At 47.1% G+C, this 19,505-nt stretch overlaps 1 protein-coding gene across 1 annotated transcript in view; it reads left to right on the plus strand.

The window, feature by feature from the left end:
* The window catches only part of ESRRB (estrogen related receptor beta), a 166,886-nt gene that overhangs the window by 130,344 nt on the left and 17,037 nt on the right, over positions 1 to 19,505 (plus strand). The window contains exons 5-6 of the mRNA XM_007064172.4: positions 8,844 to 8,954; positions 9,901 to 10,062. Of these exons, the coding sequence (XP_007064234.2) occupies positions 8,844 to 8,954; positions 9,901 to 10,062 (273 nt within the window). The remainder of the gene's footprint in view (positions 1 to 8,843; positions 8,955 to 9,900; positions 10,063 to 19,505) is intronic.

Below are 19,505 nucleotides of genomic sequence, written 5' to 3' on the forward strand. Positions count from 1 at the left end.
GGCAGAGTTGCCAGTGTAGACTAGCCCTTAAAATTCAACAGTGCGTCCAAATTCTTTCTGTTGCAAATCTCACAAGCTCTTGGACTCCTCTCTTCCTAATCTAATCTCTTTCTGGTGCACTCATCACCTGAGTACCACCACTGTGGGGCCAGGTAATGAAATAAAATATGAATGGGAAGTAAACAGTGACCACAGAATTGACCCAACTATCCTTTCTGTTAACTGTATACCTTCCCAGCACATTTCCAGCTGCCATGGGAATGGTCGCAATCCTAGGACCTTCCAACCTTATACCAACTCGATCTTTTTGCTCTCCAAGCCTCTCCATGTCCGTGTATTTGGGAAGTAGTCACTGTTCACTTCTAGTGATGAGAAGAAGGGAAATCAAAGTCATCTCTCACCCCAAACAACTGTCCCTTGCAACTTGACCTTCTTTGTGTGAACCCAGTTTGTGAGCTGTGAAGTCCTGTAGACAATGGCACTTTACTCAGGTTTAGCCTCCATTTTGCTGTTCCCAACCCAACCAGCTGCATGGAATGGCAGGTGCCATCCAGTGTTTGTAACAGAAATGGATTCACTTCTCACCCGTGGCCAACCCACATCTCTCGTGATGTGAATAGAATATGGTGGTCCTGTAACTAAACGGGAGATGGCAGGCATCAGTGATCTCAATCCACTTCCATTTAATAACCCTGCACAAAGCCCCAGAAAGCTGGATAAACAGTAGAGCTTGCTTCCAGCACAGTAACCGAATCTGGGGTGTCTCTTTTCTGTTTAAGTTTCAGAATCTCTCAATAGAGCAAAGTGTTTCCAGAAACCTCCCTCCTCCACCTCCTGCCCCCATCCTTGTTTTCAGTCCATGTGTTTCCTAAATGATATTTGATTTCAGTGAAAGCTCAGCTGGAATCCATGCAATATGCTTGGGCTGTCTCGGTGCTTCGTGGGAAGGATGAGGACTCCTCTGGGAATTCTGGGTAATTGGGTTAGTGGCCAGCTCATGTCAGGAAATTAAAAGGCAGCCCCGATCAGGTTGCTGCTGCAGGGATTTAATGGTTTTGTATTTATAGAGTATTCTGCCTCTAGCTCATGCCAGAAATATCACTTTTCTAAGCATCCAAATGAAGAAAGAGAATGAAAAACAATTTTTCTTTCTCTAAAATACCCCTGTGCTTAAAAACAGACAAACAAACTCCATGCCCTTTAGAGCAGGAGCCAGGGGCAGTAACACTTTGATGTCTGTGTCACCCACACCCTGAGTACCTATCATTGTAGGAATATAGAATTTATATACTGGAGCCACATCATTGGTCCATCTGGTCTGGTATGTCAGCTTCCTGCCATAACAGATCAGACCATTGGCATACCTGAACAGACTATTAGGTTACCTGGTCCAGTTTCCCCCACTCTGTGTATCATTGAGCTGTCTAGTTTGGTATCTAGTCTGCTGCCATAGTGAATTGGACCATTGCACCAGCAAACCTGGTGTCCTGCTTCCATTAGTGGTATATAGCTCTTGTTTCAGAAAAAGAGCTTCATGTCTGCACCAGGCACTCTGCAAGTGGCATTTATTTTAGGGGACTTTGGAGAGCTTAATAGATCTAACTCCCATCCCCCCCCCATCTGCTTTTCCCACATCAGGGGGATTCTATTCAGTACTTTGACAAAATGGACATTGAGAAAGGAGACATCTGACATGCTGGTGAAGGTCCCAGCTCTGCAGAGATGTCCAGGCCTATATAGCTACATGTTGTTAGCCAACTAAAACCGTTTTATGAAAGCAAGACTGCGCTCCAAGCAGGGGTGGGATTATGCTAGATACCTGCTCCTCTGAGCCAGTTAAAGGCACTTGGATAAAATTTTCAGAAGTGCCTACTAGGTCTCATTTTCAAAAGTGACAGACACTCGGCAGCCTATGTCCCATTTATTTTCCAAGTGTCTAAGGCCCCGATCTTTAAAGGTACTTTAGTGCCTAAGTCCACCATTAGCTGCCACTGACCTTTTCAAAGCTGCTGCCAAAACCCTAGGCGTCTGAGGCCCCAGGCGGCTAAGCTTCCACCAGTCAACATTTGCCTAAATGCCAAATCCATCCCAGTGGCTAGCGAGCTACTTGGAGCCTTAACTCAAGCCAAAGCCACAGTGGCCCCGTACCTAGATTCTCAAACTCAGGGGAATGCCTATCTTGCCAGCAGGGTCTGATCCCATGGGCATGTGCAGAGTGTGCCTAACACCTGTCACCTGCCAGCCACCACATCAGGAGGGCCAGAGGCAGGCCACCAATAGGGGGTGGGACGGCCGGGGGAACATGCAAATGCAGGGCGAGCACGAGAAAGGTATTGAGTGTGAGCAGGAGAGAGAGAAAGCAAGAGATATTTTCGGCTGCTAGGGTATGGGGTACCTAAGCTGCTGATTTGGCATAGGTACCTACCTCCAGGAGGGGGGCTCACAGCTATGGCATTGTATGAATACCAGTGGTAGTGGTGCACTGGAATAGAAGCTGTACCTGATTCCAGTTAGCCTGTGAAAGCAGCTTCTGGCCTCCGTATCCAGGGAACAGCCATGCGGTGGTGCCAACACTAGGGCATCACTCCCTGGCCTATGCATTTCTCTTAGTGCTCCATTTAATTATGTTCTTTTCAGTCTGGGTACCAATCATCCCATCAAAGCCACTTGGCAAAATTCTGCTGTGAGCCCTTCAGGCTGGGATAGATCGCTCTGTTACTATCAGTTCAGGAGCATGTGATAGGACTCTATAGAAAGTGATGTGAGGCTAGTAATTCGACGTGACAGCTGATATTGGGCCTAGGCTGCATTTCCCACTGGCCAAGGCTCAGCTTCACAGAGCTTTTAAGAGTATTTTTAGCCCCCAGAATATAAAAGAGAAACTAAACCTGATTTCCCGTGCTGCTGCCTCTGCACACTCGGCTATTTTTACTTCCGACGGACTAGGCGTGGGTCCAGCTTTTAAAAAAACGCTGGAATTATTTTACTCCCATTAAGAAAAAACCCCAAAAGCCTGAATGTTATCAAGTCAGTGAGGGGACATCTGATCCTGAACTCGTCAGGCAGATGTCTCTCTGAGGGGGCACAGCAGAGAATTGCAGGGAGCTTGAACAGATCAGCAGATTGGCTCTTGCACTGCAGAGGCTTGGCACTGGCACAGACCTTTTCACATGAGCTCCTGGAACACGAGTGGCACCAACAGGATGGTTAGAAAACTGACAGCCCTAACCAGGGCAGAATGATGGGTTGAAAAGGACCAGGCAAACACCCAAGTCCAGGGCCTCCACCTACCTCCATCCTGGGACCCCGTTTGGGATAGGGCAGGCAGGGGAACTAATAACATACACCTCCAATCAAAGAAAGCCAGACAGACATGGCAGACGCTGGTCAGAAGGGAGTCTCGTATACGTGTCAGGGCTAACACAGGTGTTCCCTTCAGAGGCGACAGGACTGGAGTGTGCCATTCCCTTTGTTACTGCACAAGCAGATCTGTGGAATTGTTTACATTCTCAGCACAGAAAGCATCCATGTCAGAAGGAGCCCCTGCCCGAAAACTGGAATAGAAAAAGCGGGCTTCCCCCCAAACTTTTCCATGCCAATGTGCCTCACACCTGATGCGGAGGGACTCCCTCTAGGTGTGAGGAAGGAATTCTGAAGCCCATTCTGTCTGTGCCTCTCTGCTGAAGCTGCCAACATGGGGGCCAGTGAGTGCCAAGTCCTGGTGGTGATTTTGTGATGGGTACATCTGTCCTGCTGGGAACTGGACTGTGGTGGCCCCTGTGTGAAATGAGTTGGAAAGTCATAGAGCAGCTGGAGGGTAACAAGTTTCCCTTGCTCCCATCCTGGGATGGGTTGAAGGCAGCAAATCATGCGTAGGTGTGTCCACTAAAGGCTTGGCTGCCTCCCACAAGTATTTGCATACCAGGTGTCACACCCTGCAATTCAACCTCAAAGGAATTAAGCAGAATGCTTAACCACCATGTGATTTCGGATTGACATCCATCTGTATGTTTCCAGGCCCTGCACAGCCTGGTGTCCTGGCTCGTCTGTGCCTCTCATCTCATCTCTGTTTGCTTCCTTTACCCTCCTTGTTCTACTCAGGCTCACAATTTGTCTCCCTTTTTGTTTCTTTCTCCCATTCTTATCTCATCTGACTGCTCCGGGCCTGGCACTGCCTCTCTAGCCGCACCCATCCTGTTTTGGACTTGACGCTGCCTCTCTATGACTGCACCCATGCTGCTCCGGGCTTGGCAGTGCTTTTCTCACCCCACCCACCACACTTCCAGTCCTTTTTCACATCTCTCTTGGAAACCCATTTTAACACCCTTCTTCTTCCCTCCCTGCTTCCTTGTAAGAGGCAATAACAAAATCAGACAATAAACAAACCAAACAGAAAAGTAACAAAACCCAGGGAAGTGAAAAGTTCAAGAGAAAAGTAAGCGTTCTTGTTATCAGCTGAGCTGCCTTTGTGTCTGTATGGGACTGTTAAGACTGTAAGCTCTTCGGGGCAGAGTACTTCTCTTGTTACTTGTCTCTCCAGTATCTTTCATACTGTTCCCAGGATCAGTAATAAGACACGTAACAAATGGATTGACATGCATTTAGTTGCTTGTCACGCCTACAAATCGCTCCGATTAGCGATTGGAAGACGGATGAGATGTTTCACATGTGGGTCAGTCTACGCCCTGTCTCTTTAAGGCTAATGCTTGTGCTGCTGAGGCAGAACAATGGTTGTGACCTTATTTAAAGCGTTTGCCTCAAGGAGTGTCACACTGGATGGGGAACAGGAGGAAAATACAGTCTCATTCAAAATTAACAAGCCAAAGTCCTTGGAGGAACAGGCCTATATCCACTCAGCCAGGGAAGGAGGGATGGAGGGTAAATCTCCTTGTCTCTCTCTCTTATCTCTTTTAATGCACTTAAGTCCTTTGTGTCCCTATAATCTGATTGAGGATCCCTAATACCTCTGCAACCTGTGCAGCCATTCCACCAGCCAAATGCTGGGGACGATGCGCCTGTCTGCATGTCTCCTTGGTAAAAGTAAAGTGACTCCCTCCCCAGGTTTTTTTCCTTTCGCTTCATCAAAATGTGCAGAGAGTGCACTCTGGGGAATTGCAGATTGGTTCCCAGCTTCCTCTACTAAGCGGATAGGTGATTCCACCCTCTAATATCATATCTGCCCATCAGCACATAGAAGAAACAGGAGCTGCGAGCCTCTAGTGAGAGGGAATGGGAAGCTGTGGTTCATTCAAAAAGCCCTGCTTGGGCCAGGCAATTCAGTCATATTCGTGATGTTTGTCACTTTCACAGCCTTTTCCCCATTCTGCTGCTTACTCAGCACTTCCCGGGGAGGCATATTTTCTCACTGACTGACTTGAGGCACTGCTCATTCAGCACAGCGTGCGGTGGAGGCCTCATGGGGTTTCTGTCTTTTGAAATCTGAACACATTTATCTCAATGGAGAAGTCAAAGGATAGAAGCCAGTCTTGGCGTCTCCTGGCTAATACAGGACTCCAGGTTTGTACTCACACAAGTCTACCATTCTTCCTGGGTCTCCCTAGAGGCTCCCTAGGCTCCAAGTTCTGCTGTTTTCTTTTTCTCTTCTCTCCCTGGAACTTGATGGGACATCAGAGAAGGAGCTGTCCAGCCAGGCTCCTCGGTGCTGAGAAGGGAAATAAGAAACACCCGGTAAAATTTTCCAAGGTGCCCCTGTAATATGGAAGCCAGGTCCTATCGACTTTCTGTGAGTTCAGTGGGTCTCTTCATTGGATCAGTGACCAGCTTAGAAAATGTGCCAGTTGCAGCAAACTCGCTCAGTATGCTCTGACTCCACACATTTCACTTCCTGGGCTTTCTTCTGACATATCTCTCTGTCAAGCCATCTAGCCTCCCTCCCCCTGCTCAGCACTGGTACCTGAGCCCCTGAATACCCTGACTTTACTCACAGGAAAAAAAACTATTTGAACTCATTGGGGCTGATTGGCTCCTGCCTTGCACTTTGCGTAAGATTCTCCAGTCCGCGAAGGCCTCTTCGTGCCAAATAAGTTTGCACCATGTAAACGACACAGAGTGGCCTTAAAAGAAAGCAATATAAGTGAACTCTCTGCTGGTTGAAAGCTCTGCCACCTCTCACATCAGTCAGCTCCCACACCCCATGCACAAGGAGGGAAGGGGTGTATCGGGGCATTTGTGGGGAGTGATGTGGGCAGCAGGCATGTGGTGGAGTAGAGCCGTACCATATCTGTGCATCTACAGGCATTGGCCTTTACATCAGTAGTGGAAGTTAGAGTAAGCCCTGTGTGGTTCTAACTTCTGCTGGGGCCAGGTGGCTGAAGATCAGTCTTTTACCCTGCTCTATGCAGCCACCATTCCCCGCTATATCCAGGCACAGCTCAGACATCATCAGGGCCCTTGTGTCATCATTTGCACCTGTGCAAAGTGGGTGTAAAATGCTGCCAACTCAGAGTGATTGTGTGGGACACGTACTTTGCACCCCTCTGCACTCATGGAAATGACAATATGAAGGGGAAGGCAGTGGAGAGAGAAGCCTAACATCTCAATTAAAACTAATAGTTCCAGGGCCCAGACTGATGGCTTAAACTATAGTTTTAGGGCTTGATTCTCTACTGTGCGGGGCCTGGTGCAGAGAGGGGCTGACATGGAGCTGATCTCATCCTGATTCTTAGCAGCCCAGCCTCATCTGCAGGGAGACAGCTTTAACTTATACCACTAGGGCAAGGTCCGATGCCAGTGGAGAACCACGTGTAGCAGAGCCTAACTCAGCCATGTTCCCTCTACTCCCTGACATCCGCATCTCATGCTCTACCCCTCTCTTTCTTGCATGCTGGGCTATGCAAGGGCAACTCACAATAGCAATTCCTTTGCTCTGGGGATTTCGAGGACTGGTCGTTTCTGCTTCTCTCCACACGGGAGCAGGACTCTGAAAGGGAGCAAGGTGGGTCTATGGCTCCTCCCGCTACAATGCTGGCTCCTGGAGTGGGGAAGGCATACCAGGGGAATCAATCTGTTCCATCATATTGGATGGCACTGATTGAATGTACCTATCTACCCATGCCCATGCTCATGTGCAAGAAGCAGACTGGAGAGCTGTGCTTCATGAAGAGGAAGTTCCTTGTGCAGCCCCAAGGGCCTTAATATGCATACAAACACCAGCACCAATAGCAATACCAGGAACTAAGCGCCCCTGCCACACAGCACTAACCCAGCACCGTTGTCAACAGAAGCCTCGCCAACAACTCTGCTCCTACATCAGTACCACAGGTGTCACTGTGCGCCAGTGTGGCTCGCCATCACTCACTACTCAGGCCTGTAGCTTAAAAACTACACCATAGCCCTTATGTGGGCGCCGATGTTGGGCTTTGCCAACAACCATTGGTAGCCCTATACGTGTTGCTGTAGGAGAATGTTTTTGGAGTTTGCTGGTGTCGATGTATTTGTACTGCTAAGAGTATTGGTACTGGTGCATACAGACATCCATAGTAAGTGATGGTAGGGTTAGTAGCAGGGTATGAGTGCTCGTATCGGTTAGGGGTATCATTGCTTCTGGTACTGATTTCATATAGTTCCTCCAGTGTTGTTGGTATTGGTTAGTGAACAAAGTGCTGATCTGAAATGAATAATTTACTTGTCAGATTAAGTCTCTTTCTGCTGTAAAATATCTGTGAGCAGACTGCAGTTTCCTCAAAGGTACGAGTTGTTCAAAATTTATTCATCTATCACTTTCTCATTTTTATTTTTTACTGTATGGATTGATCACCAAATATTTGTTGCTTATTATGATTGGTCAGATAAGTCACATGGTGTTGTTTCTGTACTCTGGATGAAATCAGCACACAAATATTACAGGTGTGAATACTTGCATTTGCAAATTTTAAATTCAATGTCCATGTATACTCACAATTGACTTTCAATAGCTGTTTGTCCATGTAAAATTCAATTCCCCCAATTTCATAGAAATTGAACACAAAGGACCAAGGATCCAACAAGAAAGGAATTTATTTAATAATCTGGACAACTATTCATGGTCTTATTTTTCCACCATTTGCTCAGGTCTAGTACTGATGTAGAATTTCAGCTGCTGTTCTTGTATCGATGCTTGATCCTGCTGTTGCTGTTTGTATAGGTATAGTGATTTCGGTGTTGTATTTGATGCTTTGTTTGCTGTTTAACTCATTGTATTTGAGGCATTGTTGCTACAAATCTTCGCTTTCTGCCTAGTTCAGTTTTATTATTGCCTTACTGTGGTAGAGGTTGCATTGTCTTGTTTCTGTTTATATTTAGTTCTACTTTCGTTATGGGTTGCCTTGCTCGACAGATCTTGGTTCTATTCATATTTCATAATTTATTTGTTATGGGCAGCTTTCCTCAAATATAGACAGTGAAAGGTCACAGAACATTTAACTTTTCATTTTTAAGAACAATCTAAAGGGGGTTTTTCATAAGCGCAGGTTTGATTGACATTTCTGAGACTTCCTTTTTAAAAACATGATCATCCAGAGGGCACTGAAATCTGAAGCCCTCAATTTATCTACCAAACAGACGATGATTCAAGAGTTGAGGTGGGTTGGGTTTTGTCTTCATTAATGTTTTCAGGAGAGGTAACTATCCCAGTGATGTGGTCAGAGCAGGAGGCTGCCCAGCTGGCATTGTTGGGACAGCTGTGCTGGATTCAGTGGACAGGCCAGGTGGCCTGGTCAGGGAAGTTCTGCTGGGTAAGGAAGAATATCCAGGCCTCCTCTCTTACAAAGCTGTAGCAGTGAAATTCCAGGATTCACTATGACACTGCTAGGGGATCACGAGTTTCTTTCCTCTCTTACCCACAGGGGTTCGTCTGGATCGAGTCCGTGGAGGACGCCAGAAGTACAAGAGAAGACTGGACTCTGAGAGCAGTACTTATCTGAGCTTACAGATCCCTCCTCCAGCCAAAAAGCCATGTATGTACAAGCTTCCTATTGTTTTCCTTAAGGCCAGCACAGCTTCTTTTTCTATTGGTGCCATGGATGCACAAATAATGTTGTGTGGTTGTTGTCCCCTTCTGTTTCCATTACAAATCACCATTGTCAGATATTCATTTTTTTTCCAATGAGTATAGTGTGTGGGTGGAATAGTGTCATCTGAGGTTGTGGCCCGTTGATGATGGGATTCTTTGGATCATCAGTCAGAGCTTTCTCAGAGAGAGAGACTAACAGTATAACTTCAGTGATGCTCTGGTCTTCCCTGCACCCAAGATCCACTAAATCAGCCCCACACCCTGATCTCTCTCTACCATGTCACCAAGTTGTTTTCTGAACTTCTCAAAATCCCAACAGTTGTTTGTCCATCACATTCATCTTAGGCTTCTCTCACCCTGTCATATCCCTATGGGATCTACCTGGTATAACTGAGCCATGTCTTAAAATGGGCTCCTGCTTTTTTCAGACTTCTACAGGTGTTGGCTCAGTACTGAAGAATCACAGATTCTAGTTTCCAACCTCTACACCAGTGTTCTTCAAACTGGCGTACACATACCCATAGGGGTACGCAGGCTCTATCAGGGGATTCATGAGAAAAGTCCTGTAATGGCGGACAACGCATTTTATTTAGGAAGACTTGGCAATCTAATCATAGGTCTATTATTATCCTATCTCAGATGGGGGTACCTGGTAGACTATATTATTTGGAAAGGGATATGCAGCCAAAGAAGTTTGAAAACTCTACTCTAACTACAGTGCAGTCTCCCTCCTGCTGTGAACAAAACACATTTCTGAGATCCCAAATTGCAGGCCGTATGGTACGAGAACTCCTATCAGTTGTGTATCCTGCTAAATGTTGTCTGAAAGCTGCTACATACACACCATCTCCTGAAAGGTACAGTAGTAACTTCTCCTTTGACATTTGCAGTGACTAAGATCGTCTCCCACTTGCTGGTGGCAGAGCCAGAGAAGATTTATGCCATGCCTGACCCCACTATGCCGGAGAGTGACATCAAAGCGCTGACAACCCTCTGTGACTTAGCAGACAGGGAACTGGTGGTGATCATTGGATGGGCAAAGCACATCCCAGGTAATGAAGGGGAAGTTACGGATGGGGGCATTAGTGTGAAAGACAAGGGGAGGTGATTATTTACCTCTGTGAGCATCACTTTATCTTGGCACTCTGATGGGTTGAATCTACTTCAAGAGAAAGCTGCTCATGGTGAAGCCTCATTAACATTGAGTTCCAATACAGTATGTATTAATTTGTGTAAATTAATTATCATATACACGTAGTGTCCTGGGATTACGTGGTAGCCTTAGAGATGATATTGTACAGCAGTCAGTAGTGCCTGTGACCGAGTGGTACAGCAATAACCCCTGCTGATTAACCTTTGGGACTAGGTGGTACAGTGGTAGGCTTCGATGATTTTGCATGACATTTGCTGCACCACCACGGAATAGGGAGCTCACTGCCCATCTGAAGGGGAAGCTTTCCTAGCCATAAGGAGCCAAGCCACAGAGCAAGGCCCACTCATACAGGAGACTGATTCAGGCGCCGCTCTGGAGCTCCTGTTTCCTGTGTCGATGGAGGCTGGGAACACTTTGACTGTGATGTGATCAACCTCTGACGGGAAGCTGACTGGAGCATTCACAGGACTTCCATACTCTTCGTTCAGCACAGCAGCAGCAGTCCATGTAGAATATCAGCACTACAGTAACAGATCCAGGACTGAAGGAGTGGCCATCTCCCTCATTCAGATATTGGGGGCTCCCATGTGATTCCTGCTGTTGGAAGAGTTGCATTCTGAGTCCACGGCTTGACCTTATGTCAAGCTCCATAACATAAAGTATCAAGGGGAGATGCCCTGGCACCTTGAACAGAAGTTCTGATTGCAAAGCAAAAGTGCAGTGGCTAGTAGGGAGGGCTTTCAGAAAGTGTCCCCAAGGCTCACTTTGCTGCGTTGCAGAAGACTGCTTCAGATAGACATGCAGCATGAATAATCTGATACAGCAGTCTCATCCCCTCTCCCTTCTTTCCCCCAAGCCCAGAGGAACATTTTGTACTCAGCTACTGGACCTAATCTGCTGCCAAATCTTGCACACATTACTCCAGCTTCAGCACAAGTTCACACTCTTCCATCCCGCTTCTTGGTTCATCAGTTCCTTGCTTCAGCCATGCAGCATGTTTCCATGAAACATTTTCGACCCCATCTGATCATTTGGGAATATCTGCAATAGGTCAGTTGTCCTAGCCTAGCAGACATTTGGCTCACACAATGACTAATTTCTGCAGCTTGTCCTTGTTCTCTTTTTGGCTGCCGCTCCTCTTTGTTCTAAGTGACTGTTTCCCTGTAAAATTTGTCATCATTGGATTCTAAGGTTGGAGGCTCCCCTTGAGAAGACCTCCTGGGTTGTTTGAAGTGGGTACCTTGGCCTAGATCCACAAAAGGATTTAAGCACCTGAAGAGCAGATTTAGATAACACTGTGATCCACAAAATCCCTGCTCAGCTATCATTCAACTCTATATGCGCCTAAACTCACTTGGCACCTACATTTCCACTGTAAAAATTCCCTAGGCCCCTCTGGGCATGTGCACTGCTGCATCCGGCAGGGGTCCAGACGCCTCTCTCATGCCTAAGCCCCAGCAAAATCCTCAAACCAGGGGAAGACAGGCATTCCCCCGCCTATCTCCCCCAGGTCCCAATCCAGTAGGTGTACTCAGAGCATGCCAAACATCACAAGGGGGCCTCCCTTACATCCAGTGGTTAGGGTACTCACCTGGGATGTGGGAGACCCCAGTTCAATTCCCGCACTGTCCAATGAGAAGGGTTTTGAACAGGGGTTTCCCCACCTCTCAGGTGAGTGCCCAAACCACTGGGATATAGGATATTCTGATGTGGGTCTCTCTTGTTGAAGTCATTCTACTTTCATTAAAAAAATATATTAATTGGCCCTAGAGTGTGAGGAACACTCTCCAGTTCAGTGGTTAGGGTACTCGCCTGAGAGATGTGCAACTGCTATTCTAATCCCTTCTACCCAGCAGGCAGAGAGGGGGGAATTAAACATGGATCTCCCATGTCCCGTGTGAGTACCCAAACCACTGCGCTAAAGGTTGTAAGAAAGGTCACCACTGTCACCTCCTCCTCACAAGAAATGGCTGAGATGGCTACACCACCTGACTCCAGACAGTGGGTCCTGGCTATGGATTGCAAGCAGAAATAGGTGCCTGCAGCCTGGATTTAGTTGCCTATCTCCATGATGTGGGTGGGTGGTGGGGATTAGGACACACCCCTCTTGCTGGCATCACCCACTGACTACTTTACATGGCTCTCTGCCTAGCGTGCAGGCTTTTGTGGATCCCATTCTTAGGCACCTACCTCTCCCCCATTCATTGTACAGGGAGCTTAGGGGCCTAACTCAGGCTTTGTGGCTCCCACTGTTTTTCCAGTGATTTGCTAGATGCCTACGAGTTAGGTGTTTCATAGAGCCACACCCCTGATTATAGAGTTTGAAGAAATAGGTCTTTCTGCGGGCAGTGTTTCTGAGCGGAGGTTAATGCCATGGGTGCCCTTCTTAAAGGAGATCTTCAGTATCAGGGATTACACCACTTGCTAGCTGTGGAATCCACCTGAGGCTGATTCAGCACAAACAAGGCTATGTTGCTGATTGAGGAATCTCAGCCTGGATTGCTCCATTAACCCAGCAGCAGGGTTAACTCCATTAACAGAAAGGGCATTAACGCAATGCAGCTAGGGGTATGGCTCCACAGCCTAAAAACCCTACAACAGTGAGTCTCAGAGCTCAGGTGAACTGATTCAGGCTCACGCTAAAGGGCTAAAAATAACAGTGTAGATGTTCCTGCTCAGGTGGGCCCGGGCTCCAGCCCCAGCACAAATGTCTACACTGCTATATTTAGCTCCTGAGCGCAAGCCCAAGTCAGTTGACCCAGCCCCGAGAGTCCTTGCCATGGTTTTTTTGTTTTTGTTTTTGCTAGACAGACATACCCAAACACAGTTACTCACAGATTACTGTCACTGTGGCTATTAGTTCCCAAACACCTAGGTGTTGCAGGCCATTATCACTGCTACGCACTGGGGATGCCCTACAGTAGCTCAGGGATCTCTTGCTTACACCTGTGATGAATAGCTACTCCTCCCTGAATTTCATTTTGGAACCAATGCACTTTCCATCTTGCTGCTGCTCCTGCTGCTCTCCTAGAACGGGGATGTAAGCGCAAGGTGACTGCTGCTCTGTAAAAGGGGCAGTTTTTTTCTTCCAGAAGGACAGGGTACGCCTGCAACCTCCTCTGTTTTCTCTGTATTTCCCTTTCCGGCAAAAAAAAAAAAAAACCCAGCGTGGCAACCCAATCAACACAGCTCCTGGGTGGGTCAGAGGGCTCAGTCCAGCTTTATACAAGAGATTTTAATACATATAAAATAGGATACAGCCTTTTTATTTTAATCCCCCATCAGAAATAGAAAATGACTAAAACAAACTGAGCGCATCAGGAGCGCTGGGAAGGGGACTGACTCAAATGGGCATGTCAATGCAGTCTGTTCCCTTGAGTCTGCACTCCCCGAACCCCAGACACCAAGGAGCTCACACATCAGGGTGATCACATGCTCAGGTTCCCACACAACTGCGCTCGTAGACATGTGAGGCTTGATTCCCAAGGGGCACTTAGGCTGAGCATTTGCAGTGCATAGCCGTTAGGCACCCTGCCACCCAGTAGAATTCAGAGCCGCAAGTTAGGCACCCAGGCCTGGGGAGAGTTCGGAGCTAAAAAGGGGATTAACAGAAGCCAGTATGCTAAGGGGGGAGCTGCCTAAGCTAGGCCCTCAGAGGTAGTTAGCTCAAGTCAAGACTGGCCAGAGATGCCTTCCGCCACTTGGGATTCTCTTGTTGAAGCTGTCCCACTTTGTATAAAAATACTTAAATCGCCCTGGGGCCAAGGGGAAGAGGCCCCTACAGGTATTTTTCCTGCAACAGCCCAGCAGACTCCTTCTTACAAACAGCTTGTTTATGATGTTAAACTGATCTCCCATTGGCAAATCCAGGCAACAGCATTCTGGCACGTGGCTCACACATTAGGAGCACACTATACCAGAGGGTCCTGAAGGAATATTTTTTGTAACATCATTCCGTAATTTTGAATTGTCCGCAAGGTTGTCTTAGTGGGGCACTGTGGTTCCTTCGAAATAATAGAGTTCTCTTCAAGTACAGGGATAGACATTGGCCGGTATTTCACCAGAAATTGTATGTCAGAGGTAGCTCACAAGGGAAGTACACAGTAGATAAAGGCTTCCCCTGGGACAGAGGAGATTGAGGGTTCCCGTGTACTGCAGACGTTCCTGCTTGGGCTGGAGCCCAGGCTCTGAGACCCTCCCCCCCAAGCTCCAGCCTGAGTGGGAACACCTACACTGCTATTTTTAGCCTCGTAGTGCAAGCCTCATGAGACTGGCTGCCACATGGCTTTTTCTGCAGTGTGGATACACCCCATGGCACACTTCCTACTATTCTGCTCCTTTAATGGCCACACTTGGGATCTTTTGGTCTGAAAGGGAGAGTTCCACTATTGCATGGCCAGACTTATGGCCAATTGGCTTTTGAACCTTTTCAGACACCAGAGGATTTGGTATCTACCTTGATAAGGTAGGACAGCCATTTGCTGTGTATTTTCTTTGAGCCTCTGGCAGTTGTTACTGCAGTAATTTTATACTACCTCTGGCAGAGCTGCAGGTCAGCCCGCTTTCAGGCACAGAATGCCCTACCTGAAACTCTAGTTCACACTATTTTTGCAGTCATTCAGTTGCTCACAATGGCTAAGAAAAAAAACAGATGAATTTGGCAAAATGGCAGCCTCAGGATGGCCTATGACATCAAATTGACCTCTTAGTTCTCAGACCAAAACTGGGATGGGGAGGAGTTGGCTGGTTTCTTTTCATAGCTGTGATCTGTCCCAGTTGTGACTGTGCTTTTTGTTTTGGGGTTTTATTCCATAGAGGGTTAGAGTTTGAGACTGACTCAGTGAGTGGGCACTTGTGGGAGAGTTCAAATCCCTGCTCCAGTGACTACTTAAGTTGTCATTGCCCCCCACACTTGAGCAGCTGGGGGCATGCGCACGGCCCTGGCAGAAATTTAAATGCCATGGGGACCTTATCAGTGGAAACTTATGTGCCTGCAGTGTTAAGGAGCTGCTGGGAATAGGGATTTTTGCGGCTCTAAATGTTGGACTTAAAGGCTATGTCTACACTATGCAGCTTTTAGCGACACGGCTGCTGACAAAAAACTTCCACCCGCAACAAGAGCGCTCCTGCCGACAAAGCGCTGTTCACACCAGCACTTGTCATTGACAAAACTTTTGTCTTTTGGGTGTGTGTGTTTTTTTAAACACCTCTGAACAACAAAAGTTTTGTCTTTCACTTGCCAGTGTAGACAAAGCCTTTGGAACCTAAAGTGGCAGTTAAGCGCCTAAGCCCCCCCTCATGAATCTAGCCCCTGGATCTCAGACACTAAGAACAAGGCGAAATGACTAAAGATCACATCTGTCAGTCTTGTGTTAAATTAGAATGCTGTTTTTAAAACCAAGGCACAGGATTGCCTGCACTTCAGGTACCAGGTCCCAGAGCAAACTCTTATTCTTTAATGTCAGCAAAATGAAACTGATTAAGCTTAAAGCCACTCTCCTGCAATCAGGAACATGAAAACATGATTTAAAAGTGTTCAGCAAACATTATTAGCTCAGTGTCCTCCCCAGCCAGCTTGGAGTCCTTGCCCTTTGGATGAGGCTCTCCTTTTTTTTCTCCTTCCACCCAGCCCCTCTGTTAATCACCTTTGTATTTCATCTACCTTTTACATGTGCTTTTCTGCGGGAAGAGGAGACTTCTCTCGAGGGACAACAACAGAGGCTGTCCCAAGGTAGCCGTTGTGCTGTTTTCACTAGGAAGCTGATAGCACCAGCACAGAATGAAATATGGCAAGTGGAGTGACAGCAGCTGTGTCTGGAGTGGCCTCAGATCCTATAATTACAGCTCCCTTTATTACCTCTGCTAATGGCCCTCCAGGATGACAGAAATGATAATAAATTAACAGATTATGAACTCCACTTGCCACAAATTATGTGTGTGGGTTTAAAAAAAAAAAAAAATTCTGGGAGCTCACCCTGCCAAATCACTGAAATAAAAAAAACCAAATGTCACTACATCAGCTAGGGCAAATCAAATAACTTTCCACAGTGGATATGGCAACCTGCAGCTGGAATACATGGGAAGGAAATGCATGTGTGGCTCTCTGCTAGAGGTGACCAGGTACAGTGCTAGGGTATAGCAGAGCGAACGCAGCGGCAGCACATCACGGTAGGTTCCTGAATGCTTCAGGACAAGGGCATAAGCGGTAGGAGTGGTGTCAGGAAGTTGAGTGCTCAGCACCCTTCAGGACCAGGCCCTAATATAGTAGCACGGAGACAATCATGTCTCACTGCTGAAGGTTCCCCAGTGTCATAATCTAGTGGAGGCGATTTACCTTTCATTGCTGGGTCTTTCTGAATGCTGTGCTGGCAAACAGCACAGGTAATGCAGTCGTATTGCTGGAAGTTCTTAGATGCTGTATCATTAATGCAGTTGGGCTCTGTATATTAGAGAGCTGGTCAAGGTGAAACCAATATATACCTCTCCACACAGCAATTGCAGCATCAGGGCCCTAGGCTGTATAATCTTTGGGGCTCTATCTTTCTAATTGTCATTCAGTGCCCAGGACAACAGAGCCATGATCCTTCTACTGTAAAACAAATAAATAAAATTGGGGAACTGGGGGCCCTAGCTTGCAAGCCAGTTGCTGGCCCCCCACTGTTGCGCCTCTATGCCAGTCTGCTGGTGTAAAGCTGCTTAGTTGGCTTCCTGAGAATTCCCCTGTCAGAGGGGGAATCTCCAGGCAGTATAGGCCTGGTGTAGTTGGCTCTGCACCACCAATCTTGTTTGCCTGGCCTAGGGAGCATTGCTATGGCAAAGGATGCATGACCAACAATCCCCAACTGCCATAACTATCCCTTGGGGGCCATTGTAGCTGGGTGGAAGTTAGAGCAGCCCTAAATAGTGCTCTAACTTGCACCAAACAGCCTTTAGCCAGCTGCATGGGTTACAAAGGTGACATAAAACAGTTTCTTTGCTCTGTGTTGAGCAAAGCTCAGGCAGACCTGAGGAGCTAACCCTGTATCTCTATTTTTGCATTCAGTGGGGTTTTGTCTAGGTACTGTTTCTTATCATTCCTGCCTCCCTAGTCTTGTTTCTTCATTGGTATAGGAGGCAACTGGTGAGTTTGCTGTGCATATAGATTAGGTCTTTATGGCCAGTAACTCTCCCAATTTTAGTCCAACTAACAGAGATTCTGGAGAATGGACAAGAACAGGGGAGATGGCTGAAGCTGGGTGTAGAGTCCATGCTGATGCCAACTGACCTGTAACCTCACACTGCTACTAACTAGCTCCAATTGAACAGGAAGCTTCCTTCTTCCTGGGGACAGGCTTGCTCACTGCTTCTAGTTCTTACCACAAATCTCGACCTAAACTCCTCGGGCCATGTTCTGATCTCAGTGACACAAGCGTAAATCCAGAGTTCACTTCGCCTGGGGTCCATGGAGTTACTTAATTTATACCAGTGTGAGATCAGAATCTGGCTCTTTAAATCACAGTTCTCTGGTAATGACTGATCTTTGAAGGGGGTAAGAGAGATAGGCACAGGTGCCATAGGTCAGTGGTTCTTAACCAAGGGTACATGTACCTCGGGGGTACACAGAGGTCTTCCAGCAGGTATATCAACTCATCTAGATATTTGCCTAGTTTAGAACAGGCTACATGAAAAGCACTAGCACAATCAATACAAACCAAAATTTCACACTGACAGTGACTTGTTTATACTGCTCTGTATACTATATCAGAGTTTTTCAACTGGGGGGGGGGGGATCATAATTTATTTTATAAGTATATGGTAAAAATGAGAAAGTCGGCAGGTTTTCAGTAATTTTGTGCGGTGACACTTTTGTATTTTTATGTCTGACTTTGCTAGGTGAAACTTGGGGTACACGAGACAAATCAGCCTCCTGAAAGGGGTACAGTAGTCTGGAAAGGTTGAAAACTACTTGCATAGGTCCATCTAATATACACAATTCATTTCCAGCCAGCATACTTTCTAGCAGTTTTCCACAAGTGCTTGCCATTTGTACAGGCCATTGTAACAATACAATGGCAGTATAGGAAGCAGGCCACATTTCGCTCTTACGTGGGTGCCTATTGCAGTCAATGGAGAGCATGCCTGTGTGAAAGGGGGATTTAGACCAGCAGCTGCAGGTGGGATGGGAGTTAGGGTGCAGAGGCGACACTTTGGAGATAATGACTGAGCCCAGGGAGAATCAGAACCCAGCAGGAGATGGGGTTCCACGGTGTGTTTTGAAGAGAAAGTTTAGGACACAGTTCTGTGCAGGAGCAAAGGGGGCTGTTTCTGATGGTGCTGGCATAGTGGGGAAAGGATGTACTGCCTGCTGGGACTGGGGACAAGCAGGTCAAGCTGGAGACGTCATAGATGACATCGTGGGAAGACTGGTGATTAATAAGGTGTACTTACAGAGGTGGATGGGTCTGAGCATTGCTCTGGGAGGCCAGAGGAATCAAAGCAATGCACGAGATCCATAGAGAGCAGGATGGACTTTGTACACGCACCTGCAAAGCCACATATTGTGCACACCAGCAGCTGCAAAGAAAGGAAATAACTTGGAAGAACTGATTGACAATATCCAAAAAGAAAAGCAGGAGGAAATTCTGTGTGTCTGGGCCCCATTACCAGATGGCTGAGCACCTCAAAATCTTCACCATATTTATTGTCACAACACCTCTTTTAGGGAGAGAAGTGCTATTATCCCCATTTTACAAATTGGGAACTGAGGCAGAGCAAGACTAAGCAACTGACCCAGGACAGCTGAGAGAGTTGAATCTAGGGCCCTCAAGGCTAGAACCCGAAGCGCTGGACCAGCCTTCCTTTCCATAGCTGAATGAATGGATAATGCCACAGTAGTTGGACTGAGGGTAGGAATGGGGAGTGCAGATAGGAGAGAGAGAGAGAGAGACAGGCTATAAACTTTGGGAACCGAAGCTATAATAACTACTCTGCACAGCAGATGTCCTCTCTCCCAGAGGGGATAGCATCAGCTCCACATGCAGTAGAGGGCAGTGTCAGCAAGGCGTCAGGAGATCAGGAGCCTGATACGCACTTCACATCAGCCCATTCTCCCATTTACTCAGAATACTGCCTTCAAGGGCTGGGGTAAAAGGGGACTGTATACTAGCTGCTGAGGAGGGGCTGAGGACAATGAAGAGGCAGATCTAAGAGAAACAGATTTTTTTAAAAGAAGGAACCCATATGTTACTGTTCTCTTGGCTGTGACAGCCTGCAGTAGGGGGCACCAAACTTTACTAATGTGAAAACCTAACCCTCCAGGAGCTCCACGCACTCCTGGCCGAGCACAGCTAACTCAAGAACGCA

The sequence above is a fragment of the Chelonia mydas genome, chromosome 6 (genome assembly GCF_015237465.2).
Source record: "Chelonia mydas isolate rCheMyd1 chromosome 6, rCheMyd1.pri.v2, whole genome shotgun sequence".
NCBI classification, from domain to species: domain Eukaryota; kingdom Metazoa; phylum Chordata; order Testudines; family Cheloniidae; genus Chelonia; species Chelonia mydas.